The 16,685-nt window shown below is 45.5% G+C and overlaps 1 protein-coding gene across 3 annotated transcripts in view; it reads right to left on the bottom strand.

Moving 5' to 3' along the window:
- PDK3 (pyruvate dehydrogenase kinase 3) overlaps positions 1 to 12,993 on the bottom strand; it is a 79,658-nt gene extending 66,665 nt beyond the window's left edge. For 2 of the 3 annotated variants that reach the window (XM_073357658.2, XM_078854243.1), the window contains exon 1: positions 12,658 to 12,993. In XM_073357658.2, the coding sequence (XP_073213759.1) occupies positions 12,658 to 12,763 (106 nt within the window). In that variant the 5' untranslated portion in view covers positions 12,764 to 12,993. Of the gene's footprint in view, positions 1 to 7,122; positions 7,204 to 12,657 lie in introns of all 3 variants that reach the window. The other variant, XM_073357669.2, reaches the window with a different exon arrangement.
- Between the last annotated feature and the right edge of the window lie 3,692 nt (positions 12,994 to 16,685).

The raw sequence follows: 16,685 nt of genomic DNA, 5'->3' as shown, positions 1-16,685 counted from the left end.
TCAGTTCCGGTGTGAAAAGGTACATTGGCATCTGTGTGAAATGGGTCTATGTCGTAGAACTGACTTCAGCCTGCTCACTTCTAGCTAAAATGACATTTACAATAGTAATTAAAAATTATTTTAAAAACACTTTCAGAAAAAAGTTAGAAAACACAACAAGAATTAGAAACCTGAGAACTTGGGTGTATACCCAGTTTCCCTGGAACCTTGGTAATTTACTTCCAAATGGCAGATCTACTTAGCACTTCACTAGCTAATTACTCAGTTTTCTCAAGTGGTCAAGATACCTCCACCTACAATGTTTACAGAAACATTTTACCCTCCAAGAGTTTTATTTCCTGAGCAAATCTATGGCGCCATAACAAAATTCAAGTGTTTGTTGGAGCTCCAGGTAAACGGAATGTGCTGATGTCCGAATTATATACATTCATCTTCTCTGATTACGCCCAAGTGCTCTTCGTGAAGCAACAAACTTTTATTTAATTCCATTTGAAAGAAAGAACAATAAGACCAAATAGTACTTTATCCAGAAAAATTCTTTGTGGACAAGCTTTTTTAGTTCAGACCTTGGAACAGGCTTCTATGTTTGTTCAGAACAAGGATAGATTAAGGCAATATAAAATCCTAACCATGTTCCACATGATCCCACCCCAGCAGCATGGCCCTGAACCTCTTCAAGGTGACACTGGCAGGGACTATCAAAACCAGAGCAGTTTGCTGAGCTGGTAGGGAGACCAGCAACATTCCTCTTTGAGCAGACTGGGACTCCCTTGGAGATTGGACAACACTGTTCCCACTCAAATGAACAAAGAATCATAGAACCACAGCGCTGGAAGGGACCTTGAGAGGTCATCTAGACCAGTGGTTCTCAAAGCCAGTCAAAAGGCGCTCAAAGGGCGGCCAGCACATCCCTCAGCCCGCGCTGCTTCCTGCAGCCCCCATTGGCCTGGAGTGGCGAACTGCGGCCAGTCAAAGCCGCAATCAGCTGAACCTGCGGACGCGGCAGGTAAACAAACCAGCCAAGCCCACCAGGGGCTTTCCCTGAACAAGTGGAGGACCAGCTTTGAGAACAACTGATCTAGACCAATTCCCTGCACTCATGGCAGGACTAAGTATTATCTAGACCAGGGGTCAGCAACCTATGGCACGCGTCCCGGCCGCCGGCCCCCTGCCAGCCAGGGTCCCGGCCGCCGGCCCCCTGCCAGCCAGGGTCCCGGCCGCCGGCCCCCTGCCAGCCAGGGTCCCGGCCGCCGGCCCCCTGCCAGCCAGGGTCCCGGCCGCCGGCCTCGGCCACAGGTCCTGGAGGCTCCGCTGCCGGCCTAGGGTACCAGCCACTGGCCCCCTGCCAGTCAGGGTTCCATCTGCCAGTCCCGCTCAGCCCACTGCCAGCCCCAAGTCCCGGCCACCAGGTATTTTCACACATTAAATCTGTCCTCTGTCCCTCTGGGAGCCAGAAGTTACCTGATCACTCAGAAGCCTGTGTGCAGCTTAAAGTATCCATATACGTGCCAGACACTCGATAACTCAGCAAGGAAAAGCAAGGGCGAGGATCACACTAAACTAATAAGATCTGCATTTCAGTTTAATTTTAAATGAAGTTTCTTAAATATTTTTAAAACTTTATTTACTTTACATACAACAATAGTTCAGTTACAAATTATAGACTTATAGAGAGAGACCTTCTAAAAACATTAAAATGTATTACTGGCACGTGAAACTTAAATTAGAGTCAATAAATGAAGACTTGGCACATCGCTTCTGAAAGGTTTCCCCCCCAAAGGGGGCTGCCAGACACTGAGTCCCACTCTCAGATCTCTTATTCCTCTGCACTTATATATTATCCAGCCACCAAGCAAAAAGCTACCTTTTAAACCAAGTTCAGTGAAAGAGTTACAGTTTGATTATAGACAAGATATCAGTGTGAATTAAGAACACACTTCCTATCTAGGAGTTGGGGATTAATACATTATCATTATTAATTATTTGTACTGACATAGTGCCTAGGAGTTCCAGTCATAGACCTGTACCCTGTACCCCAATGAGCTAAGCACTGTACGAATATAGACCAAAAGGATGGTCTCAGCCCAAGAGAGATTACAATCTAAGTATAAGATGAGACAATAGATGGATACAGATAGACAGGGGAGTACAAGGAAACAATAAGGTAATACTGGTCAGCATGATAGGTAGAGGTCTCAGCATATCAGCAGCCTAACTTATCAAGTTTTTTGTAGGCATCACGGAAAAGGAGAGTTAAGGAGGGATATGAAGAAAGAGAATACATTAGATTTGCAGATGTTTAGGGGGAGCTTCTCTCAAGCATGAAGTGCAGTATGGGAGAAAGCACAAAAGTACTTGTTTGAAAATTTAAGAAGTGGGAGATGGAGGCTGGCATCCAGGGCTAAGATGCAAGAGCTGACCTTTCAATAGCACATGAGAGAAAAGTAAGGTGGGGATAAATTGTGAATGGCCTTAAAAGTGAAGTCAAGTAGCTTATGTTTGATGGAATAAAGGGAGAGATAGCGGAGGGATGCAGAGACAGGGATGACATGGTGAAAGTGATGTGCTAGGAAAATGATCTTTGCAGCAGCTAAATGCACATGAGCACAGCATGATTGCATTTGTCAAAGGCAGACAGAAGTAATCGAGACACAAGACAATGAGAACTTAGATTAGAGTTTGGCAGTGTAGATGGATAGGAAAGGCTGTATCTCAAAGATATTATGCAGAAAGAATATGCAAGATTTAGACATAGCCTGGATAGGAGGTCCTAGAGAGGGGTCCAAGTTGAAAATGATCTCCAGGTTATGGGCATGAACGACAGGCAGGATGGTGATGGTGTCCACAATGACCGAAAAAGGAGGTGGGGGGGTTGGAGGGGAGGACTACGAGTTCCATTTTAGCCATGCTGAGCTTGAATTGATGGCTAGACATCCATGTGGAGATGTCAGAGTTTGGTCTGTACAGGAAAGAAGACTGGAGTACAGAGGTAGATCTGTGTCTTTGTCACAGAATTTATGTTGACAGGTGAGATTAGTCAGAGATAAGGTTTAGAGGGAAGAGAGAAGGTGAGCAAGACAGAGATCTGAGGAAACTTAAGAGAAAGTTGGAGAGGGGGGTGAAGATGATCCTCTGAAGGACTTGTTAAAGAAGTCATCAGAGAGGCAGAACAACCAGGAGAGGAAAGAGTCATGGAAGCCATGGGAGGATGAAATTTTATTAAGAAAACATGGCTGACTGCATCAACAGTAGTTAACAGGTCAAGGACAATGAGGATGGAGTACAGATTCTGAGATTTGGTTAGAACAGTGCTACTTAAAGTGGTCGTCTGCGGACCGGTGCCGGTTCGCGAGCCCTGCCAGTCTGTACGCACATTGGGAAAAAAATTGCCGGTCCCCCACATCAGATAGCTTGAGAAGCACTGGGTTAGAAGACAGAGACTTTGGCTAAAGTGATTTCAGTGAAGCAGAAGGGGTGGGAGTCAGATTAGACACACACTAGAATAGAACTGGAGTAGAGGAATTCCAAACAGTGACTGTAAACAGAGCATTCATGATCTTAAAGATAAGAATGATAAGGTGGATGGGTTGGTTACTGGGAGGGAAGTGGGTTTAAGGGTGTTTTTTTTAAAAATGGGAGAGAATTAAGCATTCTTGTATTTTGTAGAGAAGAGCCAGAGGAGACTGACAAATTAAGGAAAAGAGTAAGCAAGGGGATGAGAATGGGGAAAGGGGAGATCAGGAAATGGGATGGGGTCAGTGGGGCACAAGGAGGTATTACACCAGGAGCAGCAGATGACAAACTTCTGTGTTTGTGATGAGAGGTGGAGAAAAATTGTAAGAGGGAAAGGGAAGAGGGATCATGTTGTATTTTGTCAATTTACTCTTGGAAGAAACTGGCAAGAGACTCTGTGCAGAGATAAAGGAAGAGGGTAGGGGGTTGAGGAGTGAGTTAAAGTGGGCAAAAAGGCAGTTGGGCTTGTGGACATGGGATTCAATAAGTTGGAAAAGCAGAATTGGTTACCTAGGAAGATGGCAAAAGTGGAGAAGGAGAGAATAAATTCATTGTGGAGGAAGTCAGATTGGTCGTGCGATTTCTGCTAGAGATGCTCCACAACACAAGCAGAGGATGGGAGGAAGCAGATGTTGGGAGTAAGACCCAATCCTTCCTACTCCCAGAGCTCCCATCTTTGGTTCTTAAAATCATATAGAGCAAGCCTCAGCTTCAGTCCAAGTTCCATTCTGCTTTCTTATGGCTATTCTATTCCACTCAGAAAGAGTGCCCCATCACAGAATACTTCATTAGTCATGGGTAAGGCTGTATTTTAGTCACAGGTATTTTTAGTAAAAGTCATGGACAGGTCAAGGGCATACTTAATTTTAGGAAAAACAAATAAATATGAACATACACATGTCCGAATCATTGTAATTTACTTACGTAGGGTTTATTTTTTTTTGCACACTCAATAAAAATAATGTACAGTGGTCTCTATTCTTTACTGGACCTAAACAGAATAGAAACACAAATAAGGTGTTTTGCACGTTCTTGTATTTTTTGTTGTTTCTTTTGCTTCTTTGGTCGCTTTTTATAAGAGACTTACTAGCTGTTAAGTCTGCTGCTATGAAACCTGATACCTGTATGTTAATATCACTTTTCACAGCCTCCCAGCTACCTACTAAATCTGCTGTAAAAAGTGATATTAACAAACATACAAATATCACTTTTCACAGATTTACTCAGCCCCGGCAAGCGCAGAGACAAATTAAGCCCTGGATGGGGAGGTTTAGATATTAGCATGAGTAACAGGCCAAAAGCATGTGACCTTTCTTATGATTTCCTTCTTTTGGGGGGGATTGTTTGTGTTAAACTTGTAGTGACTCTTGAAATACCAGTATTATATTATTTAAGTTAGGGATGAGGTCACAGAACTACAGGAAATATGGTTTATTAGGTAACTGGTGCAGTAAATATTTGGTTTGTTTAGGTTATTATAAAGAAATGCTTAGCTCTCTAGTTAAGAAAAAATATGGTAAAATGAGATAAGAAAGCCTTGAAGAAAGAGGCCCAGTCATTAATCTTGTCTTGATCAGGGTAAAGAAAATTACTTCATCTGGCCTTAGCTAAGGTTCAATTACCAGCAATGATATCAGTTGTTTGTTACAGTGAAGGAAAAACCCAAGGTTTCTTACATTTTTTTTTGTCAGAACATTCCTTAACCGCCGCCCCCCCTCCTCCTCGAGTCACACCACAATGGGAAGGTACCTCCCACACCTGATCCTGTTGTAAATATTTTGGTCAGTGCTTATAACTGTAATGTTGCAAGGATATGGAATATAGGCATGTATATGCTTAGATTTACATTTTGGATGTAAGCAACAAGTGGCCTTTGGACTAATAAAGGAATACTTGTGTGGAAACTGAGTCATGATATACCTTAAAAACTTATTAGGAAAATTATTTCCAACATACTTGGTGCTTTCAAAGGGCCAATTTCACATAGTTGAAAACAAAGATGACCTTTCAGCTGGGAGGAAGAATTTAGTTAGAGAAATGTGAAAGATAATTAGGAATGTTTAAGAATACTTTATTAGATACCCAAAAAGCCACAATTGGGGAAGAAGGTCAAAAAACCTATCTGGTTTAGAGGGGAAGCAAAGGCAGCTATAAAACAAACAAAAAAAATTAATAAATGGAAAAGAGAGGAAACTGACAGTAATAAAGATAAGTCAGAAGCTAGGAAATGTGGAAAATTGATAAGGGAAGCAAAGGGACAAAAGGGAACAACTATGGCCAGCAGAGTTAAGGACAATATGAAGGAATTTTTGAATGTATATTAGATACAAAAAAGAATCTTAACAATGGTATTGGTCCACTACTAGAGGGAAATGGAAGAATTATCAATAGTAATACAGAAAAGGCAAAAGTATTCAATAAACATTTATGTTCTGTATTTTGGAAAAAAGTAGATAATGTAGGCATCTCATGATAACAATCCCATTCCACTGGTATCTCAGGAGGTTGTTAAACATCAGCTATCAAAGTTAGACATTTTTAAATAAGCAGGTCCAGATAACGTACACCCAAGAGTTCTAAAAGAGCTGGCTAAGGAGTTTGCTGAACCATTCATGATGATTTTCAGTAAGTCTTGGCACACTGGAGAAGTTCCAAAACACTGGAAGAATGCTATGTTACGACAATTTTTAAAAAAGGTAAATGGGATGACCCAGGTAATTATAGGCCTGTCAGTCCGACATCAATCTCAGGCAAGATAATGAAACGCCTGATACAGGACTTGATTAATAATATAATGAATGCCTATCAACATGGGTTTATGGAAAGTAGATCCTGCCAAACTATCTTTTTTATGAGATTATAAATTTGGTTGATAAAGGTAATAATGTTGATGTAATATACTTAAACTTCTGTAAGGCATTTGACTTCGTACAGCATGAAATTTTGATTAAAAAACTAGAACAAGTTAACCTGGCACACACTAAATGGATTAAGAATGGGCTAATTGATAGATCTCAAAAATTAACTGTAAATAAGAATCATCATGGAACGGGTGTGTTTCTAGAAGGGTCCCACAAGGATTAATTCTTTGCCCTACTCTATTTAGCATTTTTATCAATGACCTAGAATCATCACTGATAAAGTCTGCAGATGACACAAAAATTGGGAGGCGTGATAAACAATGAAAAGAAGAGGTATTGATATAGAGCAATCTGGACCGTTTTGTAAGCTAGGCACAAGCAAGCAACTCACGTTTTAATATGACAATGTAAACGTATACATCTAAGAACAAAGAACATAGGCTATACTTACAGTATAGGGACTCTATACTTGGAAGCAGTGATTCTAAAAAGGTTTGAGGGTTGTAGTGGATAAGCAGCTGAACATGAGCTCCCAGCGTAATGCTGTGGCCAAAAGGGCTAATGCAATCCTTGGATGTACAAATACAGGAATCTCAAGTAGGAGTAGAGAGGGTACTGTACCTCTATACTTGGCATTTCTGCTGGAACACTGTCCAGTTCTGGTATCCACAAATCAAGAAAGATGTTGAAAAATTGGACAGGGTTCAGAGAGGAGACCCAAAAACGATTAGAGGATTAGAAAACCTACCTTGTAGTGACAGACTCAGGGGGCTCCGTCTATTGAATGTACCGAAGAGAAGGTGAAGGGGTTTTTATACTCTGAAAGTACCTAAATGGGGAACACATATTTAATAATGGGCTCTTCAGTCTAACAGACAAAGGTATAACATGATCCAATAGCTGGAAATTGAAGCTAAACAAATTCAAACTGGAAATAAGGCATACATTTGTAAGTGAGAGTAATTAACCACTGGAACAGTTTACCAAGGGTCATGGTGGATTCTCTATAACTAAGGCTGCAAATCATTCACGGATGTCACAGCTTCCGTGACTTTCCATGACCTCCGTGAATTTTTCTGCAGCAGGTGTGGCTGACCCCAGGGCCATACCAGCAGTGAGAAAGCCCCAGAACCAGCCGCACTGGCCACTGTAAAGTGGCAGTGTAGACAAGGCCTTAGAGAGACAAGGTGGGTGAGGTACAAATGACCTCTCACAGGAAAATGATAAAAGATAAAAACACCACATCAGTGGTGGGTAAACACTTTTCACATAGCAATCACTGCATCTGACCTACAAGTCTTCGTCCTCAAAGGAAATCTGCACAACACTTTCAAAAGACAAGCCTGGGAGCTTAAATTTATAACTTTGCTAGATACTAAAAATCATGGACTGAATAGAAACAAAAAGAAAACGAGTACAAGTAGCACCTTAGAGACTAACCAGTGGATTTATGGCTTACTACAATCTGTAACCGGCTCACAACCTCCCCCACAACTGCTCCCCCACCCTTTCTTCCCTATGACTAGACAGGTGTTAATGGGCCACTTACCACACATTTCAAGGTGAACTATTTATACTAAACAATCTGTTTCACCTTGTATTTGAGAGACAAGGTGAGTGAGGTAATATCTTTTAAAGGACCAACTACTGTTGGTAAGAAAGACAAGCTTTCCAATCTTACACAGAGCTCTTCTTCAGGTCACTTTGTATTTAGCAACAACACCCAGACTATGGGCTTGGCTACACTTGCAGATGTAGAGCGCTGGGAGTTAAACCAGCCTTCAGAGTCCGCAGCAGAGAAAACACTGCTGTGTGTTTACACCGTCAGCTGCAAGCGCACTGGCGTGGCCACATTAGCAGCTCTTGCAATGCCACAGAGAGCAGTGCATTGTGGTAGCTATCCCAGTGTGCAAGTGGCTGCAGTGTGCTTTTCAAATGGGGGGGGGTTGTGTGTATGTGGGGGGAGAGACCGTGTGTTTTGGGGGGCAGAAAGTGTGTCAGCATGCTGTCCTGTAAGTTCAGAAAGCGACAGACCCCCGCCTCACACACACACACACACACACACACACGCGCGCACAGCAGCATTCCACAGTAATGGTTTGCTTTGTCCTGGAGCAGATAAGCATGCCAGCGGTCAGAAACAGAGCTTTGAAAGGGGATATCCGAATACCTGCAGCCAAGTTCGGGCTTGCCTACATTTACATTTTATAGCACTCTAACTTGTTGGCTCAGGGAGGTGAAAAATAACCCCCCTGAGTGCAGCAAGTCTGAGCGCTTTAAAGCGCTAGTGTAGCCAGGCTCCCAGCACTCGGAGCTAATCCCCTCATGGAGGTGGATTACCAGGAGCGCTGGGAGAGCTCTCACTCAGCCGTGGGGCGTTCCCACAAAAGCGCTTTGAAGTTTCTAGTGTAGCCATGCCCTTCAAAACAATGACAAGAGTGGCCACTTGACTTCAGGGCATTATGGGATGTTTCTGGAGGCCAAACAGCGCAGTAATGCAACACGTTGTCCACACTGACTCCCAGCCGTTTCAGCTGGGGCGCAGCAAGCTTTATGCTTCTAGTGGAGGTGGATTACCAGGAGCGCTTCAGCTGCAGAGTCCAGGCACTGTAAGTCCCTTGCCACTGTGGACACGTCAGGAGTCAGGGCACCCGGGGCCGATTTAATGCGCCCTAACTTGCAAATGTAGCCAAGCCCTATGTCTACACAACAGCAGCTGCACCGCTGTAGCACTTCTGGTGAAGACGCTCTGAGGCAGGGGTGGCCAACCGGAGCCTGAGAAGGAACAGAATTTATCAATGTACATTGCCAAAGAGCCACAGTAATAAGTCAGCAGCCCCCCCATTAGCTCCCCACCACCGCTCCCAGCGCCTATCGGCAGCCCTACCGGACAGTGCCTCTCCCTCCCTCTCTGCACCTCCCGATCAGCTGTTTCGTGGTGTGCAGGAGGCTCTGGAGAGGAGGGTGGATGGCACGGCAGGCTTAGGGGAGGAGGTGGGAAGGGATGGAGTGTGGGCGGGGCCTGTGGCAGTGCCAGGGTTGAGCAGTGAGCACCCCCTGGCACACTGGAAAGTTGGTGCCTGTAGCTCCAGTCCCGGAGTTGGTGCCTATACAAGGAGCCGCATATTAACCTCTGAAGAGTTGCATGTGGCTCCGGAGCCATAGGCTGGTCAACCTGCATCTGAGAAGGAGCCAGAATTTAACAATGTGCATTGCCAAAGAGCCACAGTACAGCAGCCCCCCCGTCAGCTGCCTCCCTGCCCCCAGTGTTTCTCATCCGCCATCAGCACTGCCGATCAGCACCTGACCCTCCATCCCTGCACCTCCCGTCCGCTGCCATCCGCTGTTCTGTGGCGTGCAGGAGGCACAGGGGAGGGAGGAGGAGGAGGAGCAAGGGCACGGCAGACTCAAGGGAAGGGACGGAGGCACTGGAGGAAGGAGTGGAGTGTGGCTGGGGCCTGAGGCAGAGCCAGAGGTTGAGCAGTGAGCACCCTGTAGCACATTGGAAAGTTGGTGCCTGTAGCTCCAGTCCCAGAGTTGGCGCCTATGCAAGGACCTGCATATTAACCTCTGAAGAGCCCCATGTGGCTCCGGAGCTCCAGGTTGGCCACCCCTGCTCTAAGGCTATATCTACATTAGCCCTTTTGTCAGTATAACTTATGTCACTCAGGGGTGTGAAAAAACACCTCTCTGAGCAACATAAGTTACACCTACAGAAGCGCCAGTGTGGACAGCGCTATGTTGACAGGAGATGCTCTTCTGCCTATATAGCTACCGCTCGACAGGAAGACTCTCCCGTTGGCATAGAGCAGCTACACAAGCGATCTTACAGCAGCACATCTGCATCAGTATAGCTGTGTTGCTGTAAAATCGCTACTGTAGACATGGCCTAAGCTGACAGGAAAGAGCTCTCCCTTCCAGGACTTTGGAGCGGAGCCCACGGAGCAGCAGGTTTTTGCCTGGAGCTGGAGAGGAGCCGGAGCACAGCTCCAAAGCCCTGCTCCCTTCGGCTTAATAAATCCTACCTCCAAGAGAGGCACTAGCTATGTCGGCGGGAGAAGTTCTCCCACCGACATAGTGCTGTCCACACTGGCGCTTGGGTCAGTATGATTTACGTCGGTCAGGGGTGTGGATTATTCAAACTCTGCTCCGAGCGACATATGTTATGCCAAAGTAATCTGTAGTATAGACATAGCCTGAGTTAGTTTCCCAGACCTGAAGAAGAGCTCTGCGTAAGCCCGAAAGCTTTTTTCTCTCACCAACAGAAGCTAGTCCAATAAAAGATATTTTGCACTCAGACTGACCAATCAGTTTTCATTGTTAGCCTGTGTGACTTTCTGGGTTGTCCGCAGAGGGGAATCAGGGAAAGATCTAAAAGTAGTAGCTGAAGAACCATTGTATTGGAACAATACCTCATTGTTTGGGTTGCAAATGCACAATATCGAAATATTTAAGTCCCAACAAAACATTATTGATTTTAGGTTGTTTCATTCTGTTCCCAACCCCATTTACACAGACCTAATTCTGGGGTTATTATGGATACCTGACAGTTTCCCTTCAAATAATTAATATTTCTGTCACAGGAAATTTCAACTGCTAATAGAGATATAGCAGGGGCTATTTTAAAGATAAACAGCAAAAAAAAAAAATCATTTTGTGCTTTATTTTACTTCTTTACTGTGTATAAGGGACCAAAACATTTTTCCTCATCCTCCCCTTATTATTTTTATATTGGAAATCAAGCCTAGAAAATGCCTGAAAGACTATAATTACTTGGGGAACATCAGAAGAGTCAAGGGAGTGAAAGTTGTCTAAGAGGTGAAGAAATTTTAAATGAGACTATTTAAAACTGTCTTTTTGCACATAACTTCAATCATGAATAAATTGTTTGGAAAAAGGAAGCCTTTGCTAAGGATTCAAATACCTTCAACGAACATACTGAAGGCCCCAGAAGTCCATCATCAAAAGCAAGGAAGAACTAACTCAACATTCCTGATATATCCAATACAAACAGCAAACAGAGAAAAATCCTTTCAAATGATCTTTATTGTACAAAATGAAGAAGTTTGAGAGCACAAGCCCAATTTTAAAAAATTCTTTGCAGATCATCTTTAAGTTAAGCAGAGATCTTTTTAAAGCAGTACCAAGAGGAACGAAAGCCCATTACCCTGCACACTGAGTTAGAGTCAAAGGCACAACTCCACTCACAGGTCTCAAGGAATTGAAGAGAAGAGGATATTTGCTACCAACCACCTGCACAGACATAAGGCTTGTCCTCACCGCAGCGTTAGCATGAGACACAACTCAAGTGTGACCCTCACCCAATTCTTGTTCACACACACAAATCTCCAGCTCAATTTAAGTGGTGCTTTAAACCCAAGCTAGCTGGCCACTCAGGGAGCATGGGTTAAAAAAGAGTCAAGTGCTGCTGCTGCTGCTTGAGTCAGTAATGCAATGAGGATGCAGCACTCTGTGCAGATAATACAGTCACTCTGTACAGCTTGCCGTGTGATTGCTCTCACTTGAGCTAGGCTAACTCCGGAGGAGCGAACTGGAGTGCAGGTAACTCGAGAGAGCACTGCAGTGAAGACAGCCCACACAGTCACAGAAAAAGTAGCCCCCATCTCTTCCCCGTCTCATGTAGGACATCTCCCCGCAGCCAGTTTCTCTGTCCCCCTTGACCCCCTCCAGCTCTCAAGGTTCCTCAGCTGCAGTAACAACAGTAACCCTCCGCCAGGCCTCTGCAACCCTCCTCCGCCGAGCACTTCGCAGACTCCTAGCTCCGGCCACACCCGCAGAGGCGCCGCTCGGAGGCCAAGCCGGGGCGTGCCGCTGTCGGGGCCGGCTCCGGGGAGCACCCGGAACAACCCAGGAGAAGTTTTCCAGGCGGAGGAGGCGCAGGAGAGCGGCCGTTGCCACGGGGGACGCAGGAGCCCGCGTAGCAAGGAGGCGACGGCTCAGCCGTGCGCGGCGGCGGCGGCGGCGGCGCGGGCGCCTCCAACCTGGGCGGGCGGCGCACCCTGCCCAGCGGAGGCTAGAGGCAGAGGGGCCCCCGCACCCACAGCGGGGCTGGGCCCATCACCGCCCCGTGGCGAAGCACGTGCCCGACACGCATCACCCCGCTCAGCCCCCCCCCAGCCAGCCAGGCGGTGCCGGTGCCACCCCGCCCCCCAACCGGGCGGCTGCGCATCCCCCCCCCCCCCAGCCCAGAGAGACCGAGCGGCCCGGGGGGGTCCCGCTGCGAGGGCAGCTGGGGCTGACACCCCCGCGGGGCGCCACTCACCGAAGTCCAGGAACTGCTTGATGGAGAGCGGCGAGGGGGAGAAGCGCGAGTAGTGCTCGATCTGCTTGGGGATGGGGCTCTTCAGCAGCGCCCCGCACAGCCGCATGGCGCGCCGCTCCCCGGGCCCGCCTGCGCGGCTCGGCCGGGCTAGTGAGCGGGGGCCGGGGCGCAGCCGCCCCTCGTCATGCCGGGCAGCCGCGGGGCCGGCTCCGCCTGTCACCGGCAGCCAACGGGGGCCGGCGGCTGAGAGGGCGGGAGGGAGGGAGCGAGCTCCCCGCCCGGCGACAGCACCTGACGCGCCCGCGCGCGCACCCCGGCAGCCGCTCGCACGCAGCCCCACCCGCTGCTGGGCGCGTGCGCCAACTGGCCCTGGCCGCGGGCCCGGGCTGGCGGGGGTTCGGGTCTGGGCGAGTGAGGTGGGCAGGAGAGGGGTGTGACAGCGAGACAGACGGGGGAGAGACTGTCTCACACACACACACACACACACACAGAGCAACATCCTCCCTGTCCCTCCTGTCGCAGGGGGAGAGAATGAGACTGTCCCACACACACAGCAACACCCGTGTCTTTCCTGGCATGGGGGAGAGACTGTCACACACACACACACACACAAACAGCAACATCCTCTATGTCGCTCCTGGCACGGGGAGAGACTGTCACACACACAAACAGCAACATCCTCCATGTCCTTCCTGGCATAGGGGGGAGAGACTGTCACACACACACACATACACACACAAACAGCAACATCCTCCATGTCCCTCCTGGCACAGGGAGAGACTGTCACACACATGCAGAGCAACTACCTGCATGTTCCTCCTTACACAGAGGGAGAGACTGTCACATGCCCCCTTCCTTGCTGCCCCCACAGAAGAGAAAACACTGTCACAGGCCCAGCAACCACTCTCACCTCCACAGCAGGGGAACCACTGAATGAAAAGACACCCAGCAAAACTCTCTTCTCTCCTCCCTCCATCACACAGGAGAACAGCCTGTAGCACACCCTTCGCCCCCACACAGGGAAATAGGTAACATGTTCACTGCCGAAAAAAAAAAGTGTATTTTTACATAAAGATGTTGAATGGTGTAAAATCCCAGTGGAGACAAAGCATTGATAGTTTTATCTAAGGTAGCCTGGTGGCGGTGTAGGTTCACCTCAACTAGCTACATCCAGGTAAAAACTACTTATGATTTATCTCCATTGATCTTGTTTCTGGAGTTAGGTATCTCAATGTAAAACTAACCTCTTTTGCAGTGAAAAAGCCAGAGACTGTAAGGTCTTGTGATCTGGGAGTAATGGTGTATTTTTAACCCATGTTAAGGTAACTCATGTTCGAATTTTAATGTAGATAAGGCAAATTGTAGTTTCAACCCATATTAGCTGGTCAAGGAAAACCTTCACATCCCCCCTCCCCAGGCATACGCCCCTAGACCAGCGTAGATAGATTAAAACTATAACTGCTTCATTAGGATGTTAATATGGCTTAAATACCCTTTTCCCTAATGAAGTCACAGCCTAACTCACCCAGTAATACTGCCAATCTCCACACAGGTGGGGACACTAACACATACAGTAATATCCATCTCAGAGAATATAATACAGCAAAATCTTCTAATCTGAGGAACAGTGAGGAGCACACAGGCAGCTCTCACATTTGTCCATGGTAAGGCAATCTCTCCATATGCATAAAAGGTTAGGATTATCAAGTGTAGAAAGGTGACAACTGTTACTGTCTTTATTCGCCATACATAGCAAAAAGACTTCTGAATACTGGCAGGTGACCTAGCCTAGAGTGACACTATTAACAGCAACTGCATAATGGTGGGAGTTGATGAATTAGTTGTTACACCGTTGGGGGTCATTTTATCTCAGTGGGTAGTAATGAGTTGGGCAAGAAGGAGCGGTGCTCTTTTGTGGGGGTGGGAAATTATTAATGTAGGTGGATGTATTAGAATGGACAGGGCAATTAGGGGCTAAATTTAGTATCAAAGTAAGCATTAACTTTAGGGCGAGAAGTTAGCGAGCAAAAAGCTCGAGGCAATGTTATGAGGAGGAAAGGGAACAGCCTGATGTAGTGCAAAAGAGAGAGAGAGAGAGAGAGGATTTGGGCCAGCTGATGCTATATAGAGAGAAGAGGTTGGACACACCAGTATATAGTACTCACTTATTAAACAAAATGTTGGAACCTGTATCTGGAATTTATGGTGCAATCTGGTCCTTCACAATAAAGCATAATTTATTGATATGCAGGGAGAGGGCTGCTCCATAGCTAGTTTCAGAGTAGCAGCCGTGTTAGTCTGTATCCACAAAAAGAAAAGAAGTACTTGTGGCACCTTAGAGACTAACAAATTTATTTGAGCATAAGCTTTCGTGAGCTACAGCTCACTTCATTGGATGCATGCAGTGGAAAATACTGAATATACTATATTTTCCACTTTTCATGTCTGAAAGCAATATTGAGAGAGACTTAGACTGTGGGACTGGCAGGAGAACAAAAAGGCAAGGAAAATGGACGGGTGTCACTAAGCATCTTAAACTGCAATCCATATAGTTAGTGATGGGGAGATGTCATAATAACAGATGTAAGATAGGGACAGGCTTCTACTCAGACCAGGTATGTCTTGTGCACTGAACTTGGACTCCAATCCTGTAAACACCCATGTGATTAACTGTAAGCATGTGCATGTTTGCAGGATCAAGGTCATATTGCACCTCTGGGTATACCAGATAAACAGTTTTGCAGGGAATGGGGACTTGATACTGCTCCAGATGAGATAATTACAATTTTGCCACTGCTCAAAAACAGATTCATTGTATGCTAGTGGGTATTCAAATTTCTAAAATGTTACCTTCTCTGTCTACCTCACATGGAAAATACAAGTCCATGTATAATCCAAGAACATGTTTGCTTTTTGCTTCATTTTAAGAATTTCAAAGGCAAATCTTTATCCAATTCAGGAAAGCACCAAAGTATATACTTAAATCCTATTGACTTCAATCATCCTTAAACACAAATGCATGTGTTTTTCTGAGCAGGGAGGCCTTCCTGAATCAGGGTCCAGAATTCTGCAGTGATTTAAGTCAGAATTCTGCAACCATTTTCTGAAGATTCAGCAATACTAAACTAGCAGTTCTGGACCTCACTCTGGAAGTCATAAAATGTATTATTTTTCCAACTCCAAGTGATGAAATGTGTTCTTTAGGCTGACTGTGTCTCACTAACATAAATATCACAGATAGTTCTATCTTTCTGCATGAATTCTTCAGAAAACTGACCCCTCAAGGAAAGCCAAGAAATTAGAACAGACAGCACCATAAGCTTTTTTCCTTTATTTTATAATATGACCCTCAGTTGTCTTACCCTCGGAGAAAATCACACCTGCATTTAGTATTTTATTATATGTTATTTATATATTTAGAACAGAAAGAAAAGTTAACATTGTGTGTTGAGAGGTCAAGGTGTTGATATAATTTTCTTCCAGTGTTTCTTAATACTTTTACTTACACCAATACATATTTTATATCTTCAAAGCATTATTCATTAATGCTCATAATAAGGGAAATAGTATCACCCCATTTTATTCACTGGAAACAGCCTCATTCTCTCCAGTCTTTCATCGTATGTAGTCATAGTAGTTATAAAATGGTACTGTTCTAATTTGGTAGTTTTTACATCCCCTTTGTACATGTGTAAATGGCTATATATGGTATGAGATAATGAACTGTCCACCCCATAGCAGAATCCACTCAGAGAATTTGTGAGTTGTCATGGGCTGCACAATGATTCAGTGTCATAGATGTGATTAGAACTAAGGCAGTTTGATGCAGTTATATGCTCTGTCCTCCAAACCACGCTGCCTCCTTCAGGAAGGATTACAACAATACAAATATCAATCTGTTGGGGTTTTTTTAAACTAAATATTCATTATTATTTATTCTATAAATTCTTGCTGTATCTTCCTTGGCTCTACTAGGTTTTATAGTTTACGTTTAACCTAGAAATGTGTGCCTTTAGCTCTGACAAATT

The sequence above is a fragment of the Lepidochelys kempii genome, chromosome 1 (assembly GCF_965140285.1).
Source record: "Lepidochelys kempii isolate rLepKem1 chromosome 1, rLepKem1.hap1, whole genome shotgun sequence".
NCBI lineage: Eukaryota > Metazoa > Chordata > Testudines > Cheloniidae > Lepidochelys > Lepidochelys kempii.
Note: the sequence above shows the minus strand (reverse complement) of the source record. Positions and strands in the feature narration are given on the sequence as shown.